At 41.9% G+C, this 21,015-nt stretch overlaps 1 protein-coding gene and 1 non-coding gene across 3 annotated transcripts; both read left to right on the top strand.

Moving 5' to 3' along the window:
- Positions 1-8,493: 8,493 nt before the first annotated feature.
- On the top strand, positions 8,494-8,570 carry LOC115029342. Its single transcript, XR_003834902.1, has one exon. It is a non-coding gene; the product is annotated as a small nucleolar RNA SNORD126 (small nucleolar RNA).
- Positions 8,571-12,950: 4,380 nt separating this feature from the next.
- Ccnb1ip1 (cyclin B1 interacting protein 1) lies at positions 12,951-19,009 on the top strand. 2 transcript variants are annotated; one of them, XM_021182206.1, is made up of 4 exons: positions 12,951-13,043; positions 14,722-15,038; positions 16,285-16,618; positions 18,271-19,009. In XM_021182206.1, exons 2-4 carry the CDS (start codon positions 14,742-14,744, stop codon positions 18,468-18,470), a joined length of 831 nt encoding a protein of 276 aa, XP_021037865.1. In that variant the 5' UTR covers positions 12,951-13,043; positions 14,722-14,741; the 3' UTR covers positions 18,471-19,009. The 2 variants fall into 2 exon arrangements, with proteins under 2 accessions (XP_021037865.1, XP_029325023.1); XM_029469163.1 differs by having other exon boundaries at positions 12,999-13,043; positions 16,285-16,579; positions 18,271-18,902.
- Positions 19,010-21,015: the final 2,006 nt, after the last annotated feature.

Genomic DNA, 21,015 nt, shown 5'->3' with positions numbered 1-21,015 from the left:
TGGCTCACAACCATCCGCAGCAGAATCTGACTCCCTCTTCTGGAGTGTCTGAAGACAGTGACAGTGTACTTACATATAATAAATAAATAAATAAATAAATAAATAAATAAATAAATAAATAAATAAATAAACCAAAATAAAAATAAATAAAGAGCACAAGTGATACGTACACAAACACATACAAACTCATTAAAAAAAAAAAACTGGGTGGGCTGGGCGGTGCTGGCACACACCTTTAATCCCAGCATTTAGGAGGCAGAGGCAGGTGGATTTCTGAGTTCGAGGCCAGACGTCTACAAAGTGAGTTCCAGGTCAGCCAGGGCTATACAGAGAAACCCTGTCTCGAAAAACAAAAAAAATCTGGGTGTGGTGGCACACACTTTTAATCCCAATACTTGGGAGGCACAGGGAAACAGATCTTTGAATTCAAGGCTAACCTGGTCTACAGGGTGAATTCCAGGACCGCCCAGGCTATACAGAAAAACCCTCTTGAAAAAACCCGAAAGAATAAAATAGAAAGAAAGAAAAAGCACAAGAGACATTTACGCTCACTCTAACGGTGTGCGGGGCACGGGCACACGCACACACTCACATATCACACACACACATCTCATATCAGTAGTGTGCAGGGTACCTTCCAGTACTATGAAAATTAGTCAGTAGGGATGAAGGCACTAGCTCAACTGGTCCATATTCAATGAGGTATGTCAGTATCAATTTTTAGCAACAGGGCCTTGCCATCAGTTTGCAGAGAGCAAAGGATACTTTGGCAATAGCCTGGGTTCTTTGGGGGTTTCCACCACGGATCCCTTTTGGCAAACAACTCACTTAGACGTCACCCATCCCTGGTGGTTTCTCTTGGTGACAGGTGTCTAGCTGAGGCTTTCTTTTCATACATGTACATGTTTTAAGAAGCTTCTACAGTAGCAGGCTCCCATATGGATGACACGTGCTTATTTGTCACTTTCTGAGTCCCTACCCCCATTACCTCTCTTCTCCATCCCCCTCCTCATTTAATCCTCCAGCTCCATTCTCCCCTTGTGTCTCCATAGCTATATATTCTAATTCCCTTCCCTTGGGAGACCCTGCCCTCCTCCTCCCTGATTCTATACCTAACTGTTGTGGTTATAATGGGTTGCAGCATGCCTATGGAAGGATTGGAAGCTAACATCCACATATAAGAGAAGATGCATTTGCCTTTTTGGGTCAGGGTTACCTTACTTAGGATGACTTCCCCCCCACTCCATAGGTTTATCTGTGATATTCAGAATTTCTTCATCCTCTTCCGTTTCTCTGTATAGCCCTGGCTGTCCTGGAACTCACTTTGTAGACCAGGCTGGACTTGAACTCAGAAATCCGCCTGCCTCTGCCTCTCGAGTGCTGGGATTAAAGGTGTGCACCACCACGCCCGGCCATCTTCCTTTTTCTTTCTTTCCTCTTTCTCCTGCTCTTCCTCTTCTTCTTCCTTCTTCTCCTCTTCCATCTCCTCCTCCTTCTCCTTCTTCACTTCTTCACAGACCTGGGGCTCACTCTGTAAATCAGGCCTTGAACTCAGGGATCAATCCACCTTCCTTTTCCTCCCCAGTGCCAGGATTAAAAGTGTGTGCCACCTTTCCTGGTTCATAATGCCTTTTCATTTATTTATTTTTAATAGATGAGTGATATTCCATTGTATAGTACCACTTTTTTTTCCTGATCCATTTATCTCTTGATGGATATCTAGGCTATTTCTAATTCCTGGCTATTATGTACAGCAGCAGTAACCATGGATGAACAAGTGCCTGTGTAGCAGACTGACACATCCTTTGGGTATATGCCCAAGAGTGGTATACAGCTGGAATCTGAGGAGACTCTGTTCCCAGCTTCCTGAGGAATGCACAGTGATTTCCACAGTGGCTGTGCAAACTTTCACTTCCCCAGTAATAGACTCGTGTTTCCCTTTCCCTACAGCTTTGCCAGCATTGTTCTATTTGTTCTGTTGATCTTGGTCCTCTAATGTGGGTAAGGTGGAGTCGTTTGGATTGGCATTTCCCTGATAACTAAGGATGCTGACCATTGCTTCAGTGATCCTGAATCATTTGCCTTTCATCCTTTGAGATTTCTTCCTTTAGATCTGGGCTATTCATCTTCTTGATGTGCATTTTTTAAAGCTTTGAGTGTATTTTAGATATTAATCCTCTATCGGAATGTACTTGGTAAAGATCTTTTCCCATTCTATAAAGTGCTTTTTTTTTTTTTGTCTGAATGATGGTGTCCAGTTGCTATACAAATGGCACATAAAGCTTACATCAAGGACCAACCTGTTAACCCAACCCTTGTTGTACTGCAATATTTTAAGTTGGGGGAATGAAGCCTTAGATGTGTACAAGTATTCAAATTTTATCTTGAAGGATAAGCATTAAACCACCCATTAGTAATTGTATTGTTTGTTAGCTTGAAGGTTGCCCTGAATGCAATTTCTAAGTTGGATAGTTACAGACTGTTTATAATTGGACCTATTATTACCGTGCATAAGTTAGCTATGTTGAGATTGCAAAAGGACGGGAGGTTACTCAGGATGGAAACTGTTTGGAATAGAACAAGGACATGCCCAAACCGTTTCAATTATCTGTGTTTGTTTGTTTTGTGTCATGATCTTGAAAGAAGTTTCGTGTAGGAGTTAAATGGAGTTCAATCTTAAAATGAGAGTTGAGTTGCAGTCTGGCAGCACATTTTAAAATTAAGAGGGGAAGAGAGAGGAGGGGGAGGAGGAGGAGGAGGAGGAGGAGGAGGAGAACTTGAACTCAGCCAATCAGGTCCAGAGGCCCATTACTTAGGTAGCTTCCTGTCCTTGAACCTTCTCTATCTCTCGCTTCTGGTGGTCTGGTAAGTGTACAGTTAGTTTGGATCTCTGGTTTTTAACCCCGATCACTGGTTTTTAATTTCTCATTCTTTTGAGGGGTTTAACTGGGGGAAAGGCTTTTATTTCATGTCAGCGCTGGAGTTTGTGAGTTGAGAAGAGATACTTTTCTGCTTTGGGAGGTTAGGGGAGGGCAGGCAGGTGAGTACCTGGTTTGGTCCACGTGGGCCTCGGCAGTCCTGGGTTTGCCAGCTTTCCCCAGACCAGGTGACCCAGGAACAGTACATTCTACCTCGGGCTCAGTGTTCCTGAATCTGGGGAAATCGTCGTATTCTTTTTTTTTTTCTAATTGGGAAAGGCACCGTTACTACCCGGGCGCGAACCGGGGCGGTCCTCGGAGGGTGAGTTCAGCCTCTGTCTTTGGTTCTCTGGTGAATGTTGTGGGGCCACGACCTTGACACATTTGCGAACCTTTAGTGAACAGTGTTGTATTTGCTCAGACCATGTGTGAGACTACGCTGAGGATAGGTGGTTTAACAAGCCCTAGGAGGGCTAGCGGTGGCGTCTGTGTCCTAAAATACAAGACGCTCTGAGAAGGACCAGGGTTTTTTAGCTTTGCGCAAGCCAATGTTCAAATTGTAGCGCCTGGGTCTGGAGTGTCTGGAGATACTGCTCTGCTCCGAGGATAGTGTGAGCCATTCTGAGCTTCCTTTGTGAAGAGTGAACAAAATATACCCTAGTTTGGTATATAGTAAATACTAGCTACTTTGCAAAAGTAAACTGAGTTTATAATCTCCATTGCGGATATTTTTGACTCATGAAAAGTTTTCTTCTAATGATCTCGGAGAGTTTTGGTGTTGGTGGCTTTTTTTTTTTTTTTTTTTTTTTTTGAGACAGGGTTTCTCTGTATAGCCCTGGCTGTCCTGGAACTCAACTTTATAGACCACCAGGCTGGCCTCGAACTCAGAAAGCCACCTGCCTCTGCCTCCCAAGTGCTGGGATTAAAGGCGTGTGCCACCACTGCCCCGCACATTGTGGCTTAAAACCATCAGTAGCTCTAGTTCCAGGAGATCCAAGGGCTCTGGAGACCAGGAACACACTGGTGCGCATACATACATGCAGGCAAAACATTCACACATAAATAAAGCATAGTGGAGTTAAGTTCTGCAGACCTGCACTCAAATTGTTAACAGGTAAGTGTGCTCCCCACATCTTCCTGTTCACAGAGACTTTTAAGAGATGTAGGTAACTCTTAACAAATTACAACCTATTAGATTATGCCGTTTGTATTTGTCAATTAAGTTTTTTTTTTTTTTTAAGAAATGCTGTTTATTTATACAGCATTCCGCCTGCATGTATGTCTGCCTGCCAGCAGAGGGAACCAGATCTCATTATTGATGGTTGTGAGCCACCATGTGGTTTCTGGGAATTGAACTCAGAATTTCTGGAAGAGCAGACAGTGCTCTTAACCTCTGAGGTACCTATCTCTCCAGCCCTGGCAATTACGTCTTAATTAGGCTGGGGGAAGGATAATACATTTTTTTTTTTTTTTAAGGACACCAAAAGAGGGAATTGGATCTCATTATAGATGGTTGTGAGCCACCACATGGTTGCTGGGATTTGAACTTAGGACCTCAGGAAGAGCAGACAGTGCTCTTAACCTCTGAGGTACCTATCTCTCCAGCCCTGGCAATTACGTCTTAATTAGGCTGGGGGAAGGATAATACATTTTTTTTTTTTTTTAAGGACACCAAAAGAGGGAATTGGATCTCATTATAGATGGTTGTGAGCCACCACATGGTTGCTGGGATTTGAACTTAGGACCTCAGGAAGAGCAGACAGTGCTCTTAACCACTGAGCCATCTCTCCAGCCCCTACATTATAGTTTTTTAACCATTAAACTTAGTTACCTTGACAGTCTCTAAGCCTTGCTTGAATATTTTTAAAACAAAGACCATGTTCTGAGATATTGGTGAAATTTGTAGGAAGCAGATAATGAACTCTAAGGAGGGGGACGATAATAAAACAGGGGTAATAGTAAGTTAAAATTAGGCAAAGTTACTGCCCTGTATCCCAATTGTAAGTAATTTTTTTCCTGCTGTCTTGAGCCACAGCTTTCAAGCACTCCTCATTCAACTTACCAGTCATGAGCCTGGGTGGGTGAAGTGGTGTGAGCCATGTGACTGGTCATATATGTTCCCACTGTATTCTGCCCCTGGTATGGTAAACAGCTGGTAGTGAGTTCGAAATGAAACTGTATCTACAGATGTGCCCCGTCACCTCAGGGTTGCTTTTGTTTAGTTCCAGGTTGAAGATGAATTGTGTCCAGGAAAGAGCTGGGACTGCAGCACTCAGCCCCGCCCCGGCATCGAGGCCCTGTGAAAACCCCAGGATATCTATAAAGTGGGCTTGGACATTCTCGAGGAAGGTTTAAAGGCTGATTAAATGCAGGTACTCATGTTCACCCAGGTTCTCTGCATTGCACATGCTGGTCCCTGCAACTTCCCCATGGTACTGAGAGGTGGGACACTGGCTGAGCTGCGATTCTCTGGTCTAGCTTTGTAAAATATTTTGAAACAGAATCTTGTTAAATTATTTAAGCTTTAATCTGCGACCTGCCCCAGGCTTAAATTACATACCCCACGAAGTTTTTGTGTTTGTATGTCTTGAGACAGGGCCTTGCCGTGTATCCCCTGGCTGGCTTTAAATTTGTTAGGTAGACCAGGCTGGCCTACAGCTTGATCTCTCTGCCTCCTGTCTGCTGGGATTAAAGGTGTGGGCCACCACATCCAACAGTCTTTGGTTATGGCATATTACAAAATTTTTAGGGGTTAGGTGTTTTGTAGTGTGTGTGAGAGACAGAGTGAGAGGGAGGGAGGGAGGGAAAGAGACACCATACGCCTGAAATGCAGTATTTGGGTTTTATGAGAAAGTGGCTGTCCCTTTCAAACAAGGTAAAAAGCACTTGAATCAAATACTTGAGGCAGACATTGTTCAAACTGGATATTTGTGCTGTGTCTTCCTGTGTGTTCATTCACGTGTCTTCTATTTATGCCACATGGAGCAGTCCTTTGTTCATGCATGTCTCTGACCTACAGAACCAGTGTTCTCATTTAGCTTAAAGCAAACCATCTCCCATAGCTACTTCACACTAAAGTGAGCAGAGTGGGGGTTAGGCAGAATTGTTTTACCTTAGGGAACTGATGTAGCTTATCAGAGGCAGATTTCGATGTAAATATGAAATTGATTTTTTTTTCCCCCTGCCTTTTTCTGGGTTATGGAGCCCAGGCTGACATTCCTGATCCTTCCAGTTTTACCTCCCATGTGTTGGGATCAAAGGTATTTGCTACCACACTTGGCACATGTGTAGCAGTAATTTTAAAGGTAGCATTCCTTTTCCTATCAACTTATTAGTCATGCTAACCATCTTGGTCCTGATTTCCAGTGGGGTTTTCTGCAGTGGTTTAAGTGTTCTGTATTGTATTGTCTGGGATTTCAATACAGTTTGCTGAACAATGAAGAATGTTGGTAGTTTGAATAGTTTTGAGATAGGCTCTTTCTCAGTAGCCCAGGCCAGCTTCAACTACATTTTCCTGCCTCTGCCTTCCAAGTAAATTGGCAATACAGGATTGATAGGAAACTTAATTCTAATTAAATAGTTTTAATCTAAATAACTAGTTTTAATTCCCTAAGGACCCACATGGAGGCTGACAACCTTTCCAGGGTATTTGCACTCCTCAGGCTCACATTTGTACTGCAGACATGGTATGCAGACATGTAAACAAAACACCTATAAAATTAAATAAAGTTCTGTCTGCCAAGTGCCTACTCATTAGTGCCGTTACCACAGCCTCCCAAAGCTCACTCTAGTTCGAAAATTGGGCACGGTATGGAATGAGAATGTATTTGCATCCCCATGTAACTAGGTATAATGGTTTTTTTTAAGATATATTTATTTACTATATGTAAGTACACTGTAGCTAGCTGTCTTCAGATATTCCAGAAGAGGGCATCAGATCTCATTACAGATGGTTGTGAGCCACCATGTGGTGGCTGGGATTTGAATTCAAGACCTCTGGAAGAGTAGTCAGTGCTCTTAACTGCTGAGCCATCTTGCCAGCCCTTCCAAATGCTTCTTGATGTGGTTGGAGTGAGTAGTGAGTGCTTACACATGTAATGTTTATTATCTATCTAATACAGAAGCCTGCCTTGACAAGGGAATCTTTTTGTTTGGACTGACTGGGTCAAAATGGAAATCCAGAAATCCCTTTGAATGCTGGGTTGCACTCAGCTACCACATCTAGATAATGATTTCTTTGTCCTGCCTATCATTAATCTAACAATTTAATGTTAAATAATATTAAATAAGAATTTCTAGTTCATAATTACGTGTCAGGTTATTTGTCTTAACTTTTAGTTACAAGTAAGCACTCTTTAAAAAATTCTCATTGCCTCCCAATTGCAATTTTCCCTACCTCTTCTCCTCTCCCCCCATTCCCCAGCCCCTTCCAAAAAAGGCAGGCCATCCAGGGATATCAACACAACATATAAAGGTACAAGTAAGACTGAGTATTCTTCACTAAGGCTAAACAAGCAAACCAGTAGGTGGAAAAGGGTCCCCAAAGCAGGCAAAGGTCAGAGACAGCCCCTGCCCACTGTTAGGCATCCCACTAGAATACTGAGCTACACAATATATGTACAAAGGGTCAAGGTCAGTCCAGTGTAGTCCTGGTGTCACTTTAGTCTCTGAGCCCATAGCTATGAGCCTAAATTTGTTTCTGTGGGTTCTCTTGTCACAAGAAAGCTCTTAGAAGTAAAAATATCCTTATACTGCCATCTTGTGGCGAACAGGGGCTACAGGTGATTTCCCTATGTTTGGGGGAAGTTGTATTTCTTATAGAAGATAAATTAGTACTGGCTCAAGAGAAATTAAAATGATTTGGAAACTATTTTGGATTACTGTTCTACTTACTAAGAAACCTTAAGAATTGTTTTTTTTCGTACTGTCTTGCTTTGCCAGAACAGGGTGTTGGACTCCTGGCCTGCTATGAGCTGCCTGATAATGGGCATTGGGAGCAGAGCTTAGGTCCTCTGGAAGAACAAGTGCTCTGAACTGTGAGCCATCTCTCTAGCCCCATCTTAATTCCTGGAGTTGCTCTTCTCTCCCAATTTGTTGGCTTGGGATTTTGCTTATTTATATTCTGCAGGGCCTTATTTTGCATTTAAGTGACCTTAAACTTGGTGTGTGGTCAAAGTTTGATTTCAATATTCCATTTTCCTGCCTCAGCCTGATGGGATGACAGGTGTGTGCCACCATAGCTGGCTTTAAACTACATTGAATATAGCAAGTCAAGTTGAAAATAAGTTGCTCTAATTTTCCTTATGGCTTGGTATATAGAGCATGTTGGTTGTGATCTATGTAATTATGATGTAACCTTTGTGTGTTCTTATAACAGGTGATGGTAAGCGGTTGCTCTGGCATTTCAGTTTGGATTCCTAGATTAAATGGGATTCATTTCATAACAGGTAAATTTAACAATCTTTACCATGAAAGAGACATAATGTTACTATAAGCTGACTTTTCTTAGTTGTCAAAGGCATCTGAAGATTTCCTGGCAGAATAGCATCTGAAGTTTGCCCTTCCTCAATCGTTTAGTTTGCTATGATGAAATGCATGTGAAGTCCGTGTTTCAGCTGATCACACTGATTATGCACATGTGCTGAGCAGACGAGAGTCAGGGCAAACACTCGACATTGAATTCAGCGTGCTATAGCCCTTCCCAGGGACTTCATTTAAAGAATTTGAAAGAATCAACATTTTGTGTTTTGATCTTTGGGCTAATATGAGAAATCCAGTTGATCCTTAAAATCTTGAGCACTACAGAAAAGTACCTGATAGCTGGTATAATTCTGTTAGCTAATGAGTTTAACAGTTTATTTTTTATTTTATGTATATTGGTATTTTGCTGCATTGTATGCCTCTGTACTAAGTACATACAGTGCCCACTGAGGCTAGAGCAGGACATTGGATTCCCTGTGACTGAAGTTAACAGTCAGCCATGAGCCACCAGGTTAGTGCTGAGAATTGAACTGGGGTATTTTGGAAGAGCAGCTAGTCCTCTCCCTAGTCCCCACATTTGACTGTTTTAAACTCATTACTTTTTTAGTCTTTGTAGCCCTAGCTGGCCTGCAACTCACTCTGTAGACCAGGCTGGCCTGCCTTGCTTCTGCCTCCCAAGTGCTGAGATTAAAGGCGTGTGCCACTAAACTGCCTGGCTACTTTTCAGTCTTTATATGACTACTTATGCAGTTTTATGAGTTTATTAAATGGGTTTGCATGCCAAGCAGGTTATAGACCGTACATAATTCCTTACTTGACACTTTTTATATACATGTTTGTATAAGAAATTTGGAAGCGCACACAACTTATGAACAGCATTGTATACTCCTCTTTTCCCCCCAGAAATGAAGGATGAAGTACAAGAAGTACAAGCATTGAACATTCAGGAGAGAAAAAGAACATCAGGTTGATACCAATCCCATTTCCTGTCTGGACCATCATGCTGTAAATCATGGTTGTATGAAAAATGATAGTTGCATTGTTGCAATGGTAAGTCTTGAGATTGAGAGATTTTTTTTTTTTTGACATAAGAATCTGAAAGTTCTGCTTTGTAATTTGGCCAGCTGCTTGAATTCTACTATTTAAAAAGCCAAGGATCTTGGGAGGTGGTATAGTCTAGTGGTTACATGTAGGATACACTGTAGGCTTCTAGACAGACTGCTTTATATTCTTGTGTCCTTTTCAACAAGTTATAACCTTGGCAAATTTTCTACCTAGAACCTTCTGACCTCTCAGTGTGGTTGGGTGTTAAAGAGTGTTGGTTAATTTTCCAGACTAGAAGGACTCACAGAGGCTGGCAAACAATCTCCTGTAGCTAGCTCTAGCTCCAGGGTATAGGGTGCCTTCTTCTGGCTCACATTTGTACTGCAGACATGGCATGCAGACATGTAGGTACAACACCTATAAAGTTCTGTGTCTGCCAAGTGGCCTAGTCATTAGTGCCACTGCCTCCCAAAGCTCACTCTAGTTCTAAAATTAGGCATGGCATGGAATGAGAAGGTATTTGTATCCCCATGTAACTGGGTGTAATATTTCAGCAGACTAATCATGGCACTAACCAAGATTCATAAGCCAATGGTCTTCTGTTTCATGTGCCTGATCCCTATCGTTATCAGAGCCTTATCTTCTAAATGCTTCTTTATGTGGTAAGAAGTAAACTTCCTCTCACTCTTGAGCCTAGGTAAGATTTTATTCATATACAACACTGGCTTGTCTTCTCAGGGCTTTGTGAGGATAAACAGGCGGTCTGTTCAGAGCAGTACTTTCTGTCAGTTACAAAGCAGCAGATGTTATAGGATGAAATGTTCAAAGCATGGCCCATAGCTATAGAGGACCTTTTGATCTTGGAAGTTAATTAGAACATTCATGTTTAAATTTTAAATGATTTGTCTTAATTAATAAAAATTTTGAAATTTAATTTGTGTATGAGTTGTTTTTTCTTTCTTTTTTTTTTTTATATTTACACATCTGGTGCTTGAGGCCAGAAGAGAGGGCATCAGTCCCTAGAACTGGAGTTATAGGAAGTTTTGGTGTGTAGGTGCTGGAAATCAAACCCAGGTCTTTCACAAGAACAGCCAACGGTCTTAACCATTGAGTCATCCCAAGTAATGAATTTCTTTTTTTCCCCCCAGAGGCGTAGTTTCTCTTTGTAACAGTCCCATCTCCCTGACCTCATTCTGCCCTCCTTTGCCTCCTGAGTCCTGGGATTAAAGGCATGTGCCACCATCACTGGGTACAAATAATAAGTAATAATTTATTCAATGTGAGGGTAGAGTGTACTCAAAGATGAAAGCTGATGCAACAGAATAGTGTCACAGAATCAACTTGCAAGTTGAACAGAGCCACAAAGTAAACACTGATGGCTCCACATGTTGATGTCTAGCAGTGTGCATTTTGTCTGAAGTTTATGAGGCAACATAGTTTACTGGAGCTTTGCATTCACACAGCTCCAGAATATTTGGGAATTTTTAGCATGTAAGGGAGATTCGCATAGCTTTAGTCTTGTTTTTAAACTGTAAAAGCCTAGTGTCTGTCAGGACAATAAATGAGTAGCTTTAGTGTATCCATCTATTACTTGGATGTATCTGCAAGGTTGGTTTTACAAGAGTAACTTGGAAGTTCACAAAATAAGTTTTAAAATCTCTGTTATATTATACTCTTTGACATTTGAGGTTATACTGTATTTGTGTTCTTTGTGACAGTTAGCTAGAAAAACTCAAGGCTCAGTTATTGTTTATCCATGGACCTACTTAAATTCTGCTCCCCCAAGACTGAAGGAAAGCAGCTGACCCCAAGTCCAGACACCCAGTGATGACATACAGTGATTAGGCCCCGCAGTTTCAAAACCAGCCACCATTCCCCGTCCATAGCTACAGAAAGCCACCGTGAAGCATGTACTCTGCACTTTATTGAGGTTCGGATGCTGAGTGGCTGGGTCCTGGTCCCGATTATGACCTGCCCAGAGCTAGAGATGCTACATTTCTCTGAATGAAGCAAGTTATAGCTGTTTGAGGTGCTTTAAATTCTAAACTTAATTTGTACTTATCCTTACATTTCAAATTTCCACTGACTTAGCTGGTACCAGTAGGACTTGGAAGTTGCTAGGGGGAAACAAATAGAACTATTCTATTAATTGAATATGGTTTCTAATGGCTGTAGCTTAGTTTATCTTTTTTTTCTTTTTTCTTTTTTGGTTTTTTGAGACAGGGTTTCTCTGTAGCCCTGGCTGTCCTGGAACTCTGTAGACCAGGCTGGCCTCGAACTCAGAAATCCGCCTGCCTCTGCCTCCCAAGTGCTGTGATTAAAGGCGTGTGCCACCACGTCTGGCTTAGTTTATCTAACATGCATGAAAACCAGGTTATTTTATCTCCAGCATACATTCCCTTGATCCCAACATTTAGTAAGTTTAGAAGTTCAAGGTCATTCTGTTACAAAGTGAGTTCCAGGCCGGTGTGGGAAAGCCTGGGAGAAAAGGGAAGGATTTAATATTAGCAACCATTGTTTGTCCTTTGTGGCTGTTAATTAGTTCACAACAGGTTCATATTAGTTTGCTTCTTAGCTTCCTTCTAGCCATCTTCTCACCCTAATTTTAGCAGTCAGAAAAACCACAGTTGCTATAGGTAAGCTAGGAAGGGCAGAGTTACAGCAGGATTTAGAAGCTGGGAAGTTAGCTCAGCTCTTAAGAGCACTGACTACTGCTCTTCCAGAGGTCCTGAGTTCAATTCCCAGTACCTAGTTGGTAGTTCAAAACAATCTTTAGCTTTATGGGATCCCATACCCTCTTCCTGATGTGCAGATGGTGTGCATACAGACAACATACACTTTTTTTTTTTTTTTTCAAAACAGCCACTTAACTAACTACCCCTTAAAAGACACCTGAGACGGGAGGGATGCCCCAGTAGTTTTTACGGACCTAGAAGACCAGCTCTCAGCATCTGAGAGGGCTGCTCCCAATCCTGGGACATCCACGCAGAAACAAACATGTAACTTTTGAGAAAGGCTTTTTTTTTTTTGGAGACAGGCTTTCTCTATAGCCCTGGCTGTCCTGGAACTTATGGAACTCACTCTGTAGACCAGGCTGGCCTCGGACTCAGAAATTCGCCTGCCTCTGCCTCCCAAGTGCTGGGATTAAAGGCGTGCTGCTCTCACTATATGGCCTGGGCTAGTCTGGAACTTGTTCAGTCTTTTTTTTTTTCCAGTGTTGGGATTAAAGAAAACAACAGGTGCCTGGCACTTCATCCTATTCCTTTTTTTGGGTCTCAGCATTAGGTGTTCTAGAACTCAGTCTAGTAGGTCAGGCTGGCCTCGACTGAGGTTCGCCTGCTTCAGCCTCTAAAATACAGGGATTAAAAGCGTGCGCCGCCTTTAAGCACCTTGTGAATAACTGGTGTAGACAGACTAAAGGAAGTTATTAAGTGTAGATTGACCTGTAAAAGCAGGAGACTAGATTGCCTCAGCACGGAGTGCCCTGCGCGCTTCCTGCTACCCACAAGGCCTTGCGAGCACCACGCATGCGCTCTGGCAGCTTGGCCACGTGAATTGTTTTCTGTGGAGGGTCGACACCTTTTGCTTACCTTGTTGCAGGTATTTTTTGTTTTTGATTTTCTGTGGGAGGCGGGGAAAGGCGGAAAATTAGGGGGAAAACTTGTGTGGGTCATGTTCTGAAAAACTTGACTGTCCGTCATCTTGTGTGACTTTCCCCGCTGCCTTGTGGCGATGTGGAGTCTGCATCTTCACTTGAGCTAGGAAGGGCGCATTACCTTACTGGAGGTAAAGTAAGTTTGACCTCTGTTGTCATGTGGATTGTATCTAGAAACGCAGCAAGGGTGTCAGTATATCTGAAGACAGGATCTCATTGGAGCCCGTAGTTGCCTCAGACTCTCAGAAACCTCAGGCGGTCGGCATGACGGCTGTGACATTTGAGGTGAAGGTGTCAGCATATATCCACCCCCCCAGCCCAAACCCCTGGTTACTAAAGTAACATTGGTTTGTTTTTTGAGACAGGATCTTGGTGTGTAGCTGAGACTGGCCTCAAAGCCTAGGGTGGCCTGGGACAAAGTCAGCCTTCTGAGTGTTGGGATTAGAGGTGGGGGATATGAATCACAGTGCTAAGGAAACCCTTAGTACTAAGCACACATGTATGCTGATTCTGCTTACTTTTCCTTGGTATATGATTGATACTCCCACTATTAAATACTGTATGGCCTGTTGGAGCTTGTACTGGCTGGTTTTATGTGTCAACTTGACACAGGCTGGGGTTATCACACAGAAAGGAGCTTCATTTGGGGAAGTGCCACCATGAGATCCAGCTGTGGGGTATTTTCTCAATTAGTGATCAAGGGGGAAAGGACCCTTGTGGGTAGGACCATCCCTGGGGTGGCAGTCTTGGTTCTATAAGAGAGCAGGCTGAGCAAGCCAGGGGAAGCAAGCCAGTAAAGAACATCCCTCCATGGCCTCTTCATCAGCTCCTGCTTCCTGACCTGTTTGAGTTCCAGTCCTGACTTCCTTTGGTAATGAACAGCAGTATGGAAGTGTAAGCCGAATAAACCTTTTCCTCCCCAACTTGCTTCTTGGTCATGATGTTTGTGCAGGAATAGAAACCCTGACTAAGACAGAGCTGTTGCTTTTTATGGTGAACACTTGAAAAATAACTCAGTCTAGAGAATTTGTTGCAAATGTTTAAAATCAAACTGTAGCAACATTGATAGATGTATTGTTTAACTGAATATATAAACAGGCATTTTTTAATGTAGAATTTTCAAGCTTCATAATAGATAAATTAGCCTCATCTAATTTTATTAGGCAGCTAGTCTTTTAAAATCAAGGCAGTTTGGTTAAGGGATATGAGACGTCAAGATGTATAAAATAACCCAAAGATATCAGTTAAAATTTTTACTGAAAAGATGCTGCAGGTATGTGCAGTCTCATGTTTGCCAAGTATGAGGTGCACTAGTCCCAACTGTCCTGGAAGTCACTGTGTAGAATGGCCTGACCATGAACTTGAAGGTCTGTGTGTTTCTGCCTCCCAAGTACTGTGTGCAAGACTTGCATCAGCATTCCTGGTCTTAGTAGACTGCTGTGTGTTTTGGTGTTGGAAAATGGCACAAAGGACAGATTTACTTTCTGTTTCTTTGTACTATGTGATGTTTCTAAACATTTGCCTTTGTACAATGTCCATTTTTTTTTAAATCAAATACCAGCGCATTTTTTATTTATTTGTGCCATTACAATTTGACTTACTCACCTTCTCATTCCCTGTTAGGATTCTTTTGGAGATTCGGCATGTCTTTGTGTGAAGACATGCTGCTTTGCAATTATCGGAAGTGTCGGATCAAGCTCTCTGGTTATGCTTGGGTCACTGCCTGCTCTCACATCTTCTGTGATCAGCATGGCAGCGGGGAGTTCAGTCGTTCACCAGCGATCTGTCCTGCTTGCAACAGTACCCTTTCTGGAAAGCTAGATATTGTTCGAACAGAACTCAGTCCATCAGAGGAGTACAAAGCTATGGTATTGGCAGGGCTTCGCCCAGAGGTTGTTTTGGACATTAGCTCCCGGGCATTGGCCTTCTGGACATACCAGGTTAGTGCCTAGGGGCTGGGAGATGTCTCGGTGGGTAAAGTGCTCCTGTAAGCATGAGGGCCTGCATTTAGTACCATAGGAGAGCTAGGCTTTCATGCGAAGATACCTGATAGGCAACACTATCCTCCACAAGCACACGCACACGTGTACACTGAAGTGTGATTTGAAGCCTTTGAAGGATCTTTATCTTGGTATGAGGTGTCAGACTCAGGCCCTGTGCTCACAAGGTAATGCTTTACCACTGAACTTAATCCTTCTGAGGGATTTCCTAGAAAAAAGCCCCTTCATTATTTTATATTTCATATAAATATGTGAATGTGCAGAGAACTTTATCTAAATATTTTTATCATTTAAGTATTTGTCATGTGCTAAGTAGATATTTTATATATTTTGTGAATAAACTGTGAAAAGTGTATTAATATTTTTTAAAGATTTATTTTATGTATATGAGTACACGGTAGCTGTCTTCACACACACCAGAAGAGGGTATCAGATTCCGTTACAGATGGTTGTGAGCCACCATGCGGTTGGTGGGAATTGAACTCAGGACCTCTGGAAGAGCCGTCAGTGCTCTTAACCGCTGAGCCATCTCCCCAGCTCCGATTATTAATATTCTTATTAATTAATGCTGGAAGTTAATATGTAAGCAGTTATTCCTTAACCAGTTACCTGCATTTGTTTATCTAGGGTGTTTTTGTGGTGCTAAGGATCAGGCCCAGGGTTGTGCACAAGCTAACCGGGCCGAACTCTTTTCCAAGTGGTTGTATTACTTGGTTTGCTATGTTCAAGTTACGTGTTCTGTCTAACATGGGGTTACACATGCGTAAATTCTACATAGCAAGGATATTTTGAGACGTATTGTTTTGCTCTGGATCATTGGGAAAATTGCACTTCACCTATGTGTCCTGTAAATACAATTTTTTTCGTGGTTTTGTCCCATGTAACCCAGGTGGCCTTAAGTTTGATCCTGCGTACATTTCCTGTCTGCTGAGACTATGAGCATAAATAAACCTTCACATCTAACTTCTGCTGCTTGTCACTTGTAGATAAGACATATTTGTTTTTGTGGTATAGTTTTCTGAGCAGCTGGTTTTCTGTAGTACACTCATTGTATGCTGTGATTATGTTTTTAGCCAGATTTTAAATATTGTAATACTGATGTCCCTGTATAAACATTCTTTCCACTTGTGCTTGAATGAGGGTTTAGAGTCTATAATATTGTGCTGCTTCTCATTTATTTGGGCAGGTACACCAGGAGCGTCTCTATCAAGAGTATAATTTTAGCAAGGCCGAGAACCACTTAAAACAGATGGAGAAGATGTATATGCAGCAAATACAGAGCAAGAATATAGAATTGACCTCTATGAAAGGGGAGGTTATCTCCATGAAGAAAGTTCTAGAAGAATATAAGAAAAAGTTTAGTGACATCTCTGAAAAACTTATGGAGCGCAATCGTCAGTACCAAAAGCTCCAAGGCCTTTATGATAGCCTTAGGCTAAGAAATATCACTATCGCCAGCCAAGAAGGCTCCCTGGAACCAGGTATGATCCCGCAGTCTGGAGTCTTTGGCTTCCCACCAGGTAAGAGGGAATCTCATACCCAACTCCTAGTTTTTTTACATTGTGCTGTGTAGTTCACACATTCAGAAGAGCCACAGTAAACTGAGCTGTGGGTTCCTTGTCTTACTCAGTACACCGTTGCTCTCAGGTGGATTTGCATACATTTAACTTATTATTATTATTTGGATATTTATTTTTTTGAGACAGGGTCTCTACATAAGTCTACTTGTCCTAGAATTCACTATGTAGACCAGGCTGGCCTGAAACTCACAGATCTGCCTGCCTCTTGAATCCTGGGACTTATGGAGTACACCACCATGCCTAGCTTAAATTATTTTCAGTTTGAACAGAATTAATCTCTGCACAATAACCCACTGGACCACCTTGCTGGCCCAGACTGAGCAGTTCTTATTTCTGCTCTTTGATCATTTGTTTGTTCGTTGTCACATAATTATCAAATATATTTTATGTTCCAGGCTCTTGGACATGATTCTAAGTAATAAGGATGTAATAATTATTGTCCAAGAATGCAATTCAACGTGTAGGATGACTCAGGATCTTTTCTGATTGGTGGGTGAATGTTGGTTCATTCCCAGTGGCACAGGTGGTTTTTCCCTCAGTATTAATATAGTGTATAAATTGGCATACACAAGCCTCTTGTGATGGACTTTCCCAAGTACTCCTGTAATTTTGGAGTTATAGGTTGAGGAGAAAGGTTCAGAGGGACAGTGTTCCAGAGTGGAACTGAGATGAGAAGAGTATGCAGACAGTCCCATGGCTAGGTGTAGTGGCGTGAGCCTTTAGTTCAGCATGTGGGAGGCAGAGGCAGGCGCATCTCTGCCAACTGCTCTGCAAACCAGCTTTAGGACTAGAGTTTAACCCAGTCTAAAAACAAGTTTGCCTAGCTTTTTTTTTTTTTTTTTTTTTTTTAAATAAATGGCCATTGAACACCCCCCCCTTTTTTTTAAATCCTTATACATGTTTTTAATTCTTTTGTGCTTTTTAAATCTTTTTAAATTTTTTATTTTTTTTTAATTTTTTTCGAGACAGGGTTTCTCTGTATAGCTCTGGCTGTCCTGGAACTCACTCTGTAGACCAGACTGGACTCAAACTCAGAAATCTGTCTGTCTCTGCTTCCCAAGTGCTGGGATTAAAGGTGTGCGCCACCCCTGCCCGGCTTTGTGTGTGTGTTTGTGTGTGCACCACATGTACACTGCGCATGGAGTGCAGAAGAGGGTTGGATTCTGAAACTGAATGATTGTGAACCACTATGTAAGGGCTGGGAACAAAAGCTCAGTCTGCTACAAGAGCACACAGCGCTCTGAACCACCGAGCCTTTCCTCCAGACCTCTTCTTAGCTTTTGATCCTTGCTGTCTTTCGGCAGATGAAGTCAGCTAGTCCTCTTCTCGAAGTCTGTTAAAGCCAAGGAAGGTGTGGTAGAAATGGCCAGATGTTTATTCTGTCTGCTTGATTTTTACAGAGGGGATAGTATATTCCATGGTAGGGGAAGCGGAGTGACTTGCCCTTTGGTCTAGGAGATGAGTTTAAGGTAATTATATTATCCGTCTTGTAGGAGTTGAATTTTGTTAATATTTATTTAGTGGTTATGAGTTTTGTTCCTAAAGATCTTTTAAGATATATTCTTATATTCTCCCCTCATTTCCTCCCCTAGGGAATAACTCAAAGTTTTCTTTGGACCATATACCAGTTGGAAATCAAGGTGGTGGAGATGAAGATGTTCAGTTCAGACCATTTTTTGTGTGTTCTCCCACAGCGCCTGAACCCATTAACAACTTCTTTAGTTTTGCATCTCCAAGCCATGAAGCAGAGCAGCAAGTCTGCAGCAGGGCCTTTAAAGCAAAAAGAATTTAGCTCATTTTTCATTCCTGTATCCCTGAGTTCTCTTCACATTTTGACCTTAGAAGAAGTTGGCTTGCAGTAGGGCATGTGGCTTCCTGTTTGGTTTCTTGACTGTCAGCTTAGGGCACGGGCATTTCATGAATCTCAGTCTCTACGTTTGTCATTGCTGACACAATCACATTGTTGCACAGATCCTGTTTCAGACCAAGCTGTGTTTATGCTCTTATAAGCATCAGTGTTATGTTTACCTGGAGCTTTGGATTGATTCTACCAAGTATATGTTAAATGTGTGCTTTGATTTTTCTCTGCTAGTATATTTCTGTAAAAATAATGGTCTTGGAAAATGATGGCCAAAAATGATAGTCTTAGAAAATGGTGGCTTGCCATTAACATGTATTTTACAGTCATGTATTTTCATTTGTGTTACTTTGTTTTGGAGGTGCACTTATGCCAGTGAATGAATGTGCAATTTGATGCATATGAATTCTGTTTATATTTAAAAATAATTTATACTGATAAAGTTATTTGTTTCAAAATAAAACTGCTTCTTTTTGTTTTTTTCTTTTTCGAGACAGGGTTTCTCTGTACAGCCCTGGCTGTCCTGGAACTCACTTTGTAGACTAGGCTGGCCTTGAACTCAGAAATCCTCCTGCCTATGCCTCCCGAGTGCTGGGATTAAAGGCATGCGCCACCACTGCCCGGCATACTTTTATTTTTAATTATCTGTGTCCTTGGGTATGTGCACAAGAGTGTGAAGACTTTGGTCTCTACCATTCTAAGTTCCTAATCTAAAATGCTGAATAAAGGCCATCTTTATTTAACTGCACAGCAAATATGGTCATGAGGACCCAAGGGGTGGTGATGCACAACTTTAATCTCAGGAGACAGAGGCAAGCAGATTTCTAAGTTTGAGGCCAGCCTAGTCTACAGAGTAAATTCTAGGACAGCCAGGGCTACACAGAGAAACCCTGTCTCAAGAACCTAAACAAACCAAAAAGGACCAAGGAGCTTTTGTCTTAGTCTTTTATGCAAATCTTATAAGGGAGAAAATTGTTTTTCTGGCCTTGCTTACAGAACACAGCTAAGGCTGTGAATTCAGGTGAGCCTGGGGATAGATGCACTGGAAGTCCAAAGTGTAGTAAGACTGACTCTACAGTGTTTTCTTGGGTCAGTCAATTCTGAACAGGTTGACTATAAAGTACGAGTGGTTCCTACTTAGAAATGACCTCAAAGCACATTAATGTGGTTACAGATTAGGTGAAAGACTTGTGAAGGTCAACTTTAATCAGAACTTATCAAGCCATTCCTATACTAGTGCTGCTGACTATAAGAAGGCATATTAATTATTTTAAACAGTTTTTCTTTATTAAGTACTATTTCTGACTTATAAAGTAATTGTGCCTAATTAGTACATTCAATTCCACTAGCCGGCAAACAGTAACTGGATTCCATGAGTTTCCCTCCACATACACTAGTGTGAGACTGAGTTAACCTTTCTAGCTTTGTTTTTGTAGAGACATTATTATTTTTCAGGCCTGAGCTTACTATGTAGATGGTCAGTGAGTTTTGCCAGATAAGGAAACTTGGTGACATTCTGTTTCCAGAGGTTGGGGGTGGTGGGGGCAAGTAGCTGTGGGTCTTAAAGATGGCATCAAAGGTGGCCTTGGCAAAGTTGTCCATGGTGGCAAGTATAGCCTCCGGTTGATGGGTAGCAGTCATTAATACTGGCCAGCCATCATGAGCTTCTTGGGCACAGGAGCAGAGAAAATGCCAGTGCCTCTGGGAGCAGGGATAAGATGCACCAACAGAGACATAGTGACTTGTTGTCTTGCATCGTACAGTGTGGAGCTTGCCAGTCTTGCTTCCCTAGTCGCCTTTCTGCACAGGGCAGAAAGCTTGGTTGAGATGATTGCCCCTTGATGGCAGTGCCTACCTCCCTGAAGCACCGAACACCAAGACCAATAAGTGAAAATACATATTTTATAGCTAGTAAAATAGATTTTAGATTGTAGTTTAAAATAAGAAATATTCTTTCTATGAGATTTTTCAATTTTGTTGGAAAAACATGAGGAAATAGGTATCTTGAACAGTTTGAAATATAAGCAGGGTAAATTTGAAACTAAAAATTTTAATTATAAACTGTCAGGAATATTATGCTCCTTAAAAAAGTTGTTCGAGAGTTTTTAATTTGCATGTCAGGCTTTTCATTTTTTATGATTTCTTTCTTTTTACCTTATGTACATTAGTGTTTTGCCTGCATGCATGTATGTCTGTGTAAGCCTGTCAGATAGCTTAGAACTGGAATTATAGTCAGTTGTGGTCTGCCGTGTGGGTGTTGGGAACTGAACCTGGATCCTTTGGAAAGGCAACAAGTGCTCTTAACTACTGCACCATCTCGACTGCCCCATTGTGGGCTCTTTTAAAGGCATGAAAAAAACACAGAGGAGATTGTAGGCTTAGATTTTTTTTTTTTTTTTTTTGGTTTTTCGAGACAGGGTTTCTCTGTGTAGCCCTGGCTGTCTTGGAACTCACTCTGTAGACCAGGCTGGCCTCGAAC

The sequence above is a fragment of the Mus caroli genome, chromosome 14 (genome assembly GCF_900094665.2).
Source record: "Mus caroli chromosome 14, CAROLI_EIJ_v1.1, whole genome shotgun sequence".
NCBI classification, from domain to species: domain Eukaryota; kingdom Metazoa; phylum Chordata; class Mammalia; order Rodentia; family Muridae; genus Mus; species Mus caroli.
The sequence above is the reverse complement of the archived record's forward strand: the minus strand, read 5'-3'. Positions and strand labels throughout refer to the sequence as shown.